Source organism: Microcaecilia unicolor, chromosome 9 (assembly GCF_901765095.1).
Source record: "Microcaecilia unicolor chromosome 9, aMicUni1.1, whole genome shotgun sequence".
Lineage (NCBI taxonomy): Eukaryota > Metazoa > Chordata > Amphibia > Gymnophiona > Siphonopidae > Microcaecilia > Microcaecilia unicolor.
Genome location: NC_044039.1, coordinates 53,002,093 through 53,014,963, shown reverse-complemented (window position 1 = coordinate 53,014,963; position 12,871 = coordinate 53,002,093). Strand labels below are relative to the sequence as shown.

At 45.9% G+C, this 12,871-nt stretch overlaps 1 protein-coding gene across 5 annotated transcripts in view; it reads right to left on the bottom strand.

Annotated features, from left to right (window-relative positions):
• MRPS35 (mitochondrial ribosomal protein S35) overlaps positions 1-12,871 on the bottom strand; it is a 201,074-nt gene that overhangs the window by 130,583 nt on the left and 57,620 nt on the right. For 4 of the 5 annotated variants that reach the window (XM_030214272.1, XM_030214273.1, XM_030214270.1 and 1 more), the window contains exon 4: positions 7,913-7,973. The exons of the other annotated variant lie outside the window; for it this stretch is intronic. In XM_030214272.1, the coding sequence (XP_030070132.1) occupies positions 7,913-7,973 (61 nt within the window). The remainder of the gene's footprint in view (positions 1-7,912; positions 7,974-12,871) is intronic. 5 annotated transcript variants of the gene reach the window in all.

The following is a 12,871-nucleotide window of genomic DNA, read 5'->3' as shown; positions in this document are numbered from 1 at the left end:
GGTGGTGGTAGTTGATCAGGAGTATAAGTTGGCGTTGTTTGCTGATGATATTCTGCTTTCATTAACAAAGCCGCTATTTTCCTTGCCTAATCTAATTCAGCTGTTAGAGGAGTATTCTTTAGTTTCGGGGTTCAAGCTTAACATGACTAAATCGGAAGCTATGGCCATAGGAATTCCTAGCCCGATTTTAACCTCCTTAAAACAGGCTTTTTCTTTTCATTGGGTTACAAAGGGCATTAAGTATCTACAGGTTCTCCTTACTAAAAACTTTTCTGAACTATTTTCGGCTAATTATCCTTCCCTTCTGCGGGAACTGTATAAAGACATGGAGGTTTGAGGTTCCATGGAGTTATCATGGTTTGGTAGGATTGCTACTTTGAAAATGAATGTGATGCAGTGCTTGCTGTATCTTTTTCAGGTTCTCCCTCTTCACCTGTCTCGTGATTTTTTTTCTGGCCTGCAGAATCGATTGTTTTGATTTATTTGGTCTAACAAGCGGCCACAAATTTATAGGAATGTGCTATATCGTGACCAGAAAAAGGGCGGCCTGGGTGTACCGAATGCATTTTGGTATTATAAAGCAGCTCAGGCTTTGGCAGCTATTGAATAGTTTCATGCTAGCCCCCAGAAAAGGTGGATTGGTTTGGAACAGGCTTCCGCTGGAGCGTGTCCTTTGCGTTCTGCTATGTGGCTTCCTAGGAAATACCACTCCTTAAACAGAGATGTTTGTCCTGTGATACTTACAACTTTCTACTATTGGGATAGTTTATTTGCTAAGCCAGATATGGTTCTCTCCAAATTGACGCCGTTAACAAATAATCCTTTACATCACATTGTTCATACTGAGAACTGGTGGTTGGAGGGGAGAGGAGAGGTGGGGGGGTGGAGGGTTCTGAGGTGGGTTTTTTTTTTCTTCTCGTCTGTCTCTTTTTCATGGGGTGGGAGGGTGTATTGATTAATACTGTTATAAAACCTAGAAGTATTTTGTTAGTGAATTTACTATTTTTGAGAGATTACTACTTTGATTACCTGTTTTTGTTGTTTGCCAAAAACATTTATTGCGGGGCTTGACCCTTGTAATGTACTAGCAATAATTAATGGAGGTGATTTCTTTGCTTTTGTATTGTTTCTCAAAACTTAATAAAGACTTCTATAAATTAAAAAAAATAAAATTGTTACCTCGGGGTCCGGCGTCAGCATTGAAGGCGAGCGGCACTACAGACTGACTTCCCATCTGTCTGAGCTCTGCCTCTGGTCTCGCCCTCATTTCCTGTTTCCGGAAGGGCGGGACCAGAGGCAGAGCTCAGACAGATGGGAAGGCAGTGGGAAGCGCCACTCGCCTTCAATGCTGACGCCAGACCCCGAGGTAACAATTTTTAAATTACAGCCGGCACGCAGGAAGGCAAGGGGCTGCCCGAGGACAGGTCCTGCTTGCACTTCGAGGGAGGGAGGCCGGGGGGGGAACTCGGAGAGAGGGGGGCATAGAACTCGGAGGGGAGTGGAACTCGGGAGGGAGGGGGCGTCCTGCAACTCGGAAGGGGAGGGCGGGGGGGGGGGGGTGGACTGCTGAACTGGGAGGGGATGGAGATGGTTCTGAAAACTCATAGCGCCCGTGCTTGAGACGCGTCACAATTTCCCAGGCAACATGGTGACGTCACCGGAAGGCTTTAGACATTACGAACCGGGCTTCAACTTCCTGGCAGGCAGCTTCAGAACGTTGGAGGTGCAAATTATTGTAATAGACTACTGGAACCCAGCCCGTTTCCTCAACAATGAAACCGGCCCTAGAAAAGCTCTCTTGTAAGCGATTTTTTGTCTCTCCCCTGCCCTCCCCTCCATGTCCAGCGATTCTTCCCTTCCCTCCATTGTCCAGTGATTCTCCTCTTCCCTGCCCTCCCCTCCATATCCAGCGATTCTTCCCTCCCCTCCATGTCCCGCGATTCCCTCCTTTACTGTCCCCTCCCATCCCATCCATGTCCATCAATTCTCCTCTGCCCTGCCCTCTGCTTCCTCCCTCCCCTCGATGTCCTGCGATTCTCTCCTCCCCTTGACTTGAACCTGAACGTTCTCTGGCTGGCTGGCGCTGGCTTCCATTCCGTTCATAACATCCCTCCTGACGTCAGCTCGCCTCCAGCGTTCCCTTCCCTCTCACTGTTCCGCTCTCTGACGTCATTACGTTTTGACGCGAGAGCGGGGCAGTGAGGGGGAATGGAACGCTGGAGGCTGGCTGACATCATCAGATGTTACGAACCCAGGCAGCCAGACAGCGATGGAATGTTGGAGGTGCAAATTATTATGTAGGTTAGCTTAATGGCATACAGCGGGATGTGCTCAGGCGTCCTGCGGTAAGAGCCAAATGTGTGTATGTTAACCGTGTGCTAAAAATTCTTTTAATTTTTTTTTGAGGAGGCAGTTGGGGGCGGAGAGTGGACATTTCTGTCTAATCAGTTAGTGCAGCTACACTAAATGATTAGCACAGAAATAGCGCGCGAGTCTTTACTGCCTACAAAATGGGTAGCAGTAAGTGAACACACATAGATTATGCCTTACCTAATAATTTTCCTTTATTTAGTTAGCGAAGCTGTTTTGCACAAATGGGTTGTTATCCCCTCCTACCAAGAGATGGAGGTAGAGAAAACTGAGTTTTACCAGTGACCTGACTGGCTGTGTTCTCTGGAAAGATCTAGCATTTTTCTCTACCTTCCAGCAGGTGGTAGGTCAGGCTATCGGTGCTCTGTCCCTGGCCTAGCTCCCTGCTGTGCTGGCCGCAGCCACACAATGTGGTCAAGCATAACGGCTGCTTCCAGGTTCATGGTCGTGGACTGTATCCGGTAAAGTCTCCTCTGTCGCTAGCCTCTTGGAACCCAAGCCAGGGGCCCCTTTGGAGGGCAGCTTCCCCGTCTGACTGCAACTGCACTAAACTATGGAGCCAAAAGGTTCTGGGGGGCCCCCATAGGTTCCTCTGGGACTCCCACCCCCCTGGCTACTGTTCCCGCTGAAATCAGGACTGCGAGTCCCGATGTCTTGGCCGGAGGCAAAGACATTTCAACTCCAGTAGCTCCTGACTCCCCCTCCCCTGCCATTTCCGAAGTCAGAAATGGCCCATCGTAGTGCTGAGTTTCCGGCTCTTGCATACAGCGCAGTGCTTTCCAGGCAGCATCCCCAGCCACGTGTCAGGCAGACATGGACTTGACATGCTGCCTGAATCTGCCTCAGCCCCGGGATCCAGTTCCCATGCCATTCTGGGCTCACTGGGAGTGCTAAAGCAGGGAAATCTCTTTACCATGATAAGGGATTTCCCTTCACTGGACTGCTCTGCCTTTTTTTTCCTTCTTCTATTTATTTGCAGACAGCTCTTAAAGCTGCAATAGCAGCAAAAAAAGTTTATTCCCTAATACAGGGAATAAAGCTACCCAGGTTAATTTGGGGGGAATTTTAGCACCTTAGAGCTGCAAAGAGATACCTGTCGTAGACACAACCCCAAACAGGGTGAATGGGCAAGAAAGGTGGGGGAATGGGGACTTGCACCCCTCAGGTGAGATCCCGCAGAACCAAGTCAAAGCCTCACCCAGAGGTACTAAGAACACACCAATTCTCTTGGAGGAGGGCAGGGAGAATTTGGAATCTCTCTTGGACTCTCAGTCTATGGCGGACTCCAATTCTGGGGATCCTTCGCCTGGGGAGCCTGTAGACGAGCGCTCCCACGTGATCCATCTTTTCAGGCAAAAGGAGATATCTCATCTTATTGATGAGGTTACTAGGTCCTTCTCTCTGCTTAAGATTCAGGCTGCAGACCCGTGGAGGGGGTCAACTGAAGGAGGGACTCACTGGGACCCCTAAGCATTTTCTCCTTCACAAGGCTCTTATCTACATGATGATGGCGCAGTAAGAAAATCCAGATGGTCCCCTTCGGAGTGCTAGGGCTCTAGATGTCCTTCATATTTTCGCTCCGGAAGAGGTTTGGAAAGTATTGGACCTTACCTAAGGTGGACGCTCTGGTCACCGCGATCACCAAGGTGACTGCTGGTCCGATCCAGGGGGTTCAGCCCTTAAAGAGCTCTATGGCAAGAAGATGGAGCATCAGTTCCGCCTAGTCTTTTCAGTAGGAACATTCAGCATTCAAGCTGCCATCTGTAGCGGTTATGTGGCAAGGGCCATGCTGCATTGGTTGCAGCAGTTCCCAGAGTCCCTGGAGGTGGTACACCTGGAGTCTGGGACAGCCTTTTTAGCAGACGTTCTTTATGACCTGGTCTGCTTGGCTTCCCCCACTCAGTTGCTGGACCCTCCACAGTGGGTGACAGTCAGCATGGATATGAGTCTCCTCGGCTGGGGAGCATATTGCCTGGGTCCTGAACTCAGCAGTACCCCCATCAGGTGGTGGATTGGGCTGTCCCATCAGGTTAGAATGATTCTCGCCTTGAGTAAGAGAGGCAGGGTGCGGTGAAAGTCTTGAGAGACCGGCACCCACTGAGACAACAGGGCCCATGACACAAAGACAGCCAATAGAGTGGACACCCCGGAGGAAGTAGAAACCATGAGAAGAGATCTCCAAAAATTAAAGAATGGTCAAAGGTCTGACAGTTAAAATTTAATAAATATAATGGGTTTTCCAAAGAAATATCGGTTTCTCTTTAGGTGTTCTTAATTTAACAGAAACCAGAGTACAAATATATATTTAAAAAAAACAATAAAATAAACTCAAAACATACACTAATAAAACAGTATTTATATATAGTGAATTGTGCTCAGTTTTTTTGGTGCTTTAAATCAACCCGAAAGCTGCAAATATATAAAGACACCATTCCAGCATCATCACACACCTTACCTCCATTCCAATGACAAAAATGATCAAAAAAATAGCTACTTAGCTGTACAGTTGTAGCAAAAAAAAAAAAACGGTCTTGTAGAGTCTGTAAAGGAACAATCTTATCTGTAGGATGGCGTGAGCACTGGTGTCAGATGCAGAGAACAATGCAAGCCCCAGGGCAACATAATGCTTATATGTTGCAAAACACTCCGTGATATATCAACCAGACAGTCTTTCTTTTTCTTTATCTTTGGTTCTTTATCTTTGGGAACCAAAGAAAAAGAAGACTGTCTGGTTGATGTATCACAGAGTGTTTTGCAACATATAAGCATTATGTTGCCCTGGGGCTTGCATTGTTCTCTGCATCTGACACCAGTGCTCACGCCATCCTACGGATAAGATTGTTCCTTTACAGACTCTACAAGACCATTTTTTGCTACAACTGTACAGCTAAGTAGCTATTTTTTTGATCATTTTTGTCATTGGAATGGAGGTAGGGTGTGCGATGATGCTGGAATGGTGTCTTTATATATTTGCAGCTTTCAGGTTGATGTAAAGCACCAAAAAAAATGAGCACAATTCACTATATATAAACACTGTTTTATTAGTGTATGTTTTGAGTTTATCTTATTGTTTTTTAAAATATATATTTGTACTCTGGTTTCTGTTAAATTAAGAAGTTAAAATTTAATGCCAAGAAGTGCAGAGTGATGCACTTGGGGTGCAGAAATCAAAAGGAGATGTACCAGATAAAAGGCGAGAGAATGATGAGCACAGCTCAGGAGAGGGATCGTGGGGTGATGGTGCCCGAGGATCTCAAGGTGATGAAACAATGTGACAAGATGATGGCCACGACTGGAAGGATGCTAAGCTGCACATGGAGGTTATAATCATAAGAAGAAAGGAGGTGTTGAGGCCCCACTTTGTATAATGTGTTCAGTTTTGGCGGCCATATCTTGCTAAGTACATAAAAAGACCTGAAGCAGTTCAGAGAAAAGTGAAAAAATGGTATGGAATTTATGCCACAAGACATATGAGAAGAGACTTGATGACCTGAAGATGTATACCCCGGAGGAAATGAGAGACAGGAGTGATATAATGTAAGAGAAAGGGTCAGATATTTGATATACCGCCTTTCTGTGGTACACCCAAAGCGGTTTACATTTTATTGTATGCAGGTACTTTCTCTGTCACTAGTGGACTAACAATCTAAATTTTAGTACCTGGGACAATGAAGGGTTAAAGTGACTTGCTCAAGATCACAAGGAGCTCCAGTGGGACTTGAACCCAGTTCCCCAGGTCCTCAACCCACTGCACAGACCTTCAAATATTTGAAAGCCAGAGACGGGAAGGTGTAGAACTAGGGGACAGAATTTAGGTTGGGGAGGCTGATTTAGGAATAACATCAGGAATTGTTTTCTCATGGAGAAGGTGGTAGATACCTGGAATGCCCTCCCACAGGAGGTGGTGGTGGAGATAAAATGGTATCAGAATTTTTAAATGCACAGGATAAACACAAAGGAAAGAATGGAATCAAACAAACTTAGCAGTGATTAGATGACAGCTCCTGCAATTGGGAAGTAAAGCCAGTGCTGGGCAGATATCTACAGTCTGTGCCCTGATCATGGCTGGACAGATTTGGATGGGCTGGAGTGGGGCTTTGCTAACAGCTTCAGTAATTGGTGAACAAGGCCAGTGCCGGGCACACTTCTACGGTCTGTGCCCTGAAAATGGCAAGAACATATCAAGATCAAGTATGCATACGTAGTATCACATCCTACCTTATGTTATGAGTCTATTTTGTTGGGCAGACTGAATGGACCGTACAGGTCTTATCTGCCATCATCTATTATGTTACTATGGCAGTGGCCACATATGAGCCCTCGCCCAAGGGACAACCTCCAGAATCACAACCATGGAGACCAGGAGCTGTAAGTAGTCCCACACTGTAAGAACTGAAAGTTTGCACAATCTATGCTCCCACACTTAGATTTTTTGTTGTTGTTTTTTTTTTTACTGCAACAGCTTTGCATAAGGGAATAAAGCCAAGTCAGGAAGCAAAAAAAAAAAAAAAAAAAAGTTTTCTAAGCCTGGGAGCTACAAGGAACCCCGGGGGTGGGGGGGGGGGGGGGGGGGGGGTGGGGGGGGGGGGGAATACAACCAAAGAGTGTGAGCAGGCAAGGAGGGGTGGGAACACGTATCCCTCAGCCAAGGTCCTATGGGACCAAGCCACAAGCCAGGGACACTAAGGAACGCAACTGGGTGCAGTGGCGGAACCAAGCTCCTTGCTCAACTAGATCCAGTCCCAGCACTGGATAACCTGGGAGTGGCCATTAGGCTCAACCAAGCAATTCAGCCACAACTAGCAGAGCAGGGAGGTAGGCCAGGGACCAGGAGCACCATACAGCACAACCTACCATCTGCTGAGGTAGAGAAAATACTGGATCTTTATTGGAAGCACTGGCTAATATCAGTGAAGCTAATATTTTATAAAGCTACATAGATGCCTATAAATCTTTATAAAATGGGCTAATGGGCAACTACTTGCCCTCAACCACATACCAAGTTATAAAATTACCCTCAAAATGTCTTGTTGGAGGTTCAAAGAACTCAGAAACACAATCCAAATAGCACCACATTGCCATTTATTACAGCTTTCACAGCACCAATTGTAGGGATTCATGGTAAAAGCATATCAGTGTTCTTCCTAGGACCTTTTGGATGGGTGCACTACCCAGCTAATTTTACTGACAACCCAGCTAAATTAACAGAAAATATTATAATACTGTGCAGTAATATCCACACCCATCCAGGTACTAAAATGTTCTGGGGAGAACATTGAATACCAAAGTTTAAGAGGAACTTTCGGCAGATGAGTGCTGTTATCACAGTTAGGTTGCAACAGAATAGGATGTTAATGGGGAAAATTCCCCTGCAGCTGGGAACAAAGGCTTATGACACTCTCATTATAAACAACTACCTTCAAGGATGGGAATAGGTCTGCGTTCAAGGATGGGAATGGGTCTGACTGGATTGGAAGCACAAATATGAAGAAATCAAACCAGGCTGGAAAAATAGAAGCTATCCAAAAGTAAACAAACTCACCTTTGAGAGCTGCACAATGTTTTTTAATTGCCACCGGAGTCAAATGCAAAAAATTGGGGATCTAAAAGTATATATATAAAAACAAATATATTACTGAAACCAACTAAACAATATATGCTCAAAAATCTAAGTAGATTTACTTGATGCCAACTATGAAATTTAATACTTAGGGGGTACATTAACTTTGAGAAATATACAGTCTATTCTTAGTAATACTGAGAGAGAACTTAGAATGTGCTTCTACTTATGTTAACTCAGACTATGAATAGTAGGAAAGAAATGTGTCTTCACTTAAAGGAATGCATTTCATGATCTGATACTAGAGAATATTAGAGATCATGATTCCAAAATATACTGTCCACAGAGTACCAATTTTAGGGCAAGATTTATTAACAGGTGCTACCACACTACTGACTGCTGCCAACAAGCATTAACACAAATTATTTACCACAGGTCCTACTTTATGCAAAAGAGACTTCTTTACTAACAACATTAAAATGCTTTAATACATTTAGCCCTTATTGTTGTAACTGCAGTACAGCACTCTATCTGAACATCTATTAACCCAAAATTCTATCTACAAAACAAAATCATGGTCTCCATGAACTGATACCTGGAAAAGCCTTTATTTTCCAAACAGTGGCTGGCCTCATATTGTACATTAGCCTGAAACACTCTCACTCTCCAAAATTCTTTTATCATAAAACTCCCATTATCCAGAATGGCTTCAGATCCAATCATTCTCAATAAACAGGTTTATATACAAAAAAATATATATAGCTTGAATTTAGAGATAAAAGTCTGATGGATTCTGAATGGACAACAAGCTCTGTTCTGATTTCCCACTTCCTGAAAAAAGAAAAAAAATCTGCTAAATCTCTGGAACTGATTCAATCAAGTGACATTTCTCTTCTGGAAAGTGAAAAGAATTTTAGAGTCCCAGGCACACGTTCTGTACTTAGGTTCAATTCTGGGCTTAGACCTTTTGCCTGCAAGGTTGGCCACGGCTGGGGATACTGTGGTGGTTGCATTCAGAACCGTTGGTGGGGGGGGGGGGGGGGGGGGGGGAGAGAATGTGATAGTCACTGTGCAATGCTGAAAGCTAGAGGCTCAATTTTGGAACCTTTGTTTGGAGGGTTCAATTCCCACCACAGCTCCATGTGACCCTCCACTGCTCCAGGTGCAAAACATAGATTGTGAGCCTACTAGAGACCAAGAAAGTATCCATATATAATACAGTTAAAATTAAAATTTATATTCTGCTACAGGTTCAGTGTGGATTACAATATAGAGACAACTAGCCATATCTAGAGATAAACAAGGTTAAAAATCAAAGCAAAACAAAATTACTTAAGAATTTCTGAAATAAAAAGACTTTTACCAATTTCCTAATCTAACATTGGAGTGGAGGAGTGGCCTAGTGGTTAGAGTGGTGGACTTTGGTCCTGGAGAACTGAGGAACTGAGTTCAATTCCCACTTCAGGCACAGGCAGCTCCTTGTGACTCTGGGCAAGTCACTTAACCTTCCATTGCCCCATGTAAGCCGCATTGAGCCTGCCATGAGTGGGAAAGCGCGGGGTACAAATGTAAAAAAAAAAAAACATTTAAAGAAAGAGAATTCCAGCATTTTGCAGCTTAGAATGCAAAACCAAGTATCAAACATATAAACGGCGAGTGACCGAACTCACTCGCAAATGCGCAGTAGAGACTTCCCTCTCTGTCCCGCCCCCGCGTCAATACGTGATGACGGGGGCGGGACAGAGAGGAAAACTGCGCTCCCCCCCCCCCCCCCCGAGATCGCTGCCACTGGTACCGAAAGCTGATGGACAGTTGGACTACATCTTCTAGATCCCCCGCAGCTTGAAACCACTGGGAAGCTAAGGTCCATTGAGCTGATCTCAAATGTAGACGTGCCATGGGAGTTACATGAATTGTAGAGACAATGTGCCCCAGAAGTCTCAACATCTGCTGAGCCGTGACCTGCTGGGACGCTCGAACCATGGACACCAGGGACAGAAGGTTGGCCGCCCTTGCCATGGAAAGGTAAGCTCGACCTGTCTGAGTGTTCAACAGGGCTCCAATGAATTCCAATTTTTGGACTGGGGTGAGATGGGACTTGGGATAATTTATGACGAACACCAGTAGCTCTAGCACCTGAATAGTCATTCGCATGGACTCCAGAGCACCCTCCTATGAGGTGGTCTTCACCAGCCAATCGTCGAGATAAGGAAATACATGCACTCCCAGTTTGCGTAGCGACGCTGCGACTACAGCTAGGCATTTGGTAAACACTCTTGAGTGCAGACGCCAAGCCAAAAGGCAGTACAAGGTATTGAAAGTGCTGTGTTCCTAGCTGAAATCGAAGATACTTCCTGTGAGCTGGGAGTATCGAGATGTGGGTGTAAGCATCCATTAAGTCCAGAGAGCATAGCCAATCGTTTTCCTGAATCATGGGAAGAAGGGTGCCCAGGGAAGCCATCCTGAACTTTTATTGGACTAGAAATTTGTTCAGGGCCTTTAGGTCTAGGATGGGATGCATCTCCCCTGTTTTCCTTTGCACAAGGAAGTACCTGGAATAGAATCCCAGCCCTTCTTCCCCTGGTGGAACGGGTTTGACCACTTGGGCCTGTAGAAGGGCGAAAAGCTCCTCTGCAAGTACCTGTTTGTGCTGGGATCTATAAGAATGAGCTCCCAGTGGACAATTTGGAGGTTTGGATTCCAGATTGAGGGTGTATCCTGACCGGACTATTTGAAGAGCCCACCGATCGGAGGTTATGAGAGGCCACACGAATAACACAACCAAAAAGATGTTCTACTCAATGTGGAAACTGAAAAGAATAAGATCATTCTTTCCAAGGTCCGTATTCCGCAGCCTAGTGCAATCACTCGTACTCAGCCACCTGGACTACTGCAACTCACTATACGCAGGCTGCAAAGAACAAATACTGAGGAAACTTCAAACAGCCCAGAATACAGCAGCCAGACTCATTTTCGGAAAACCAAAATACGAAAGCGCAAAACCCTTGCGTGAGAAACTACACTGGCTCCCACTCAAGGAACCTATCACCTATAAGGTATGCACCTTGGTCCACAAAATCATCCACGGTGAAGCCCCTGCATACATGTCTGACTTAATAGACCTGCCACCCAGAAACGCTAAAAGATCATCCAGAACTTTCCTCAATCTCCACTTCCCTAATTGCAAAGGCGTAAAATACAAAGTATTGCATGCATCAACCTTCTCCTATATAAGCATGCAGTTCTGGAATACACTACCACGCAACCTGAAAATGATCTACGAATTAACCGACTTCCGCAAACAATTGAAGACTCATCTCTTTGAGAAAATTTATTGCAAGGAACAAAACACATGAAGTCCATACATACTAATAGAAATGCATCAATACACTCCCTTCTGAATTTCTCTTACCCCGTATTTCCACCACACTTCAAACTCCACCCACAGATAAAATGTTATACCCTATGTTCTCTTGAAATTGTTCTATCGCCTTATCTTTTCCCCATTGTAACATCACATGGTTTCCACGCCCTAACGATTTTTGACTTGACTTTGTCTTCCCATAACTCCTCAATGTAACCCATAATCGTACTGTAACACACAATGTATTGTAAGCCACACGGAGCCCGCAAATAGGTGGGAAAATGTGGGATACAAATGCAATAAAATAAATAAATAACCTCCCCCGACCGGCAAGTCGTCCGGTACGGACACTTTTTCTGAGGCTATGATGAACTGGAGCCAGTCAAAAGCTGGGAAGCCGCAGAGACCTTAGGCGCACTCTGTTGACGAGAATGAGCGCGCTGGGACTGAGCCTGGACAGGCTGCCGAGAAGCAGGAGTGTACCTACGCCTAGCATAGGAATAGGGTACACTCCTCTTCCCTCCAAAAAACCTCCTAGATGAGGCGGTAGTAGCAGAAGACGCCCGGCGGGAGAGAGAATCCATAGCATCATTGTGCTTTTTGAGCTGGTGAACCAGATCCTCTACTTTCTCACCAAAAAGGTTACCCCCCCCCCCCCACCCCCGGCAAGGAACATCCGCCATCCGCTGCTGGACCAAATGATCCAGGTCAGAGACACGCAGCCATGAGAGTCTGCGTATCAGCGATTTGGGATGCTACATCAAAAGTGTCGAACGGACCCCTGGACAGGAATTTTCGACACACCTTCTGCTGCCTGACCACCTAGCGAAAAGACTCGGCCTGCTCCGGAGGGAGATCATCAACCATGCTAGACAGTTGCCTCACCGAGTTCCGGAAGTGGATGCTCGTGAAGAGCTGGTATGTCTGGATTTTGGCAGCGAGCATAAAAGCATGATACGCCTTTCTCCCAAAAGAGTCCAAGGTTCTAGATTCTCTGCCTGGGGGCGCCGAGGCATAGTCCCTAGTACTCTTGGCCCTTTTGAGAGCAGAGTCCACCACCATGGAATTGTGAGGTAGCTGAGACTTCATCAATCCAGGTTCTCCGTGGATCCGATATTGAGATTCAGTTCTTTTCGGGATCACGGGGTTAGACAGAGGGAACGACCAGTTTCGCATAAGGACTTCCTTGAGTACATTATGCAAAGGAGCCGTTGCAGCCTCTTGAGGTGGAGAAGGATAATCCAGGACCCGAGCATCTCAGCCCTGGGCTCATCCTCAACCTCCATAGGGAAGGGAATAGCCGGAGCCATTTCCCGGACAAAGGAGGTAAAGGATAGACTCTCCGGTGGAGGTGGTCTCCTTTCTGGTGGAGGGGAAGATTCAGAAGAAATCCCAAAGGACTCATCAGAAGAAAAGTACTTAGGATCCTCCTCTTCCTCCCACAAGCGCTCATCTTCAGTATCCGACGAGACATCTCTCAGAGCAGTCCGAAACTGAGCCTGCCTTGACATCGAGGAACGACGTCCTCGATGGCGGTGCCGAGAAGTCAACGTCCGCCTGGACTCCGGTGAAGCTTC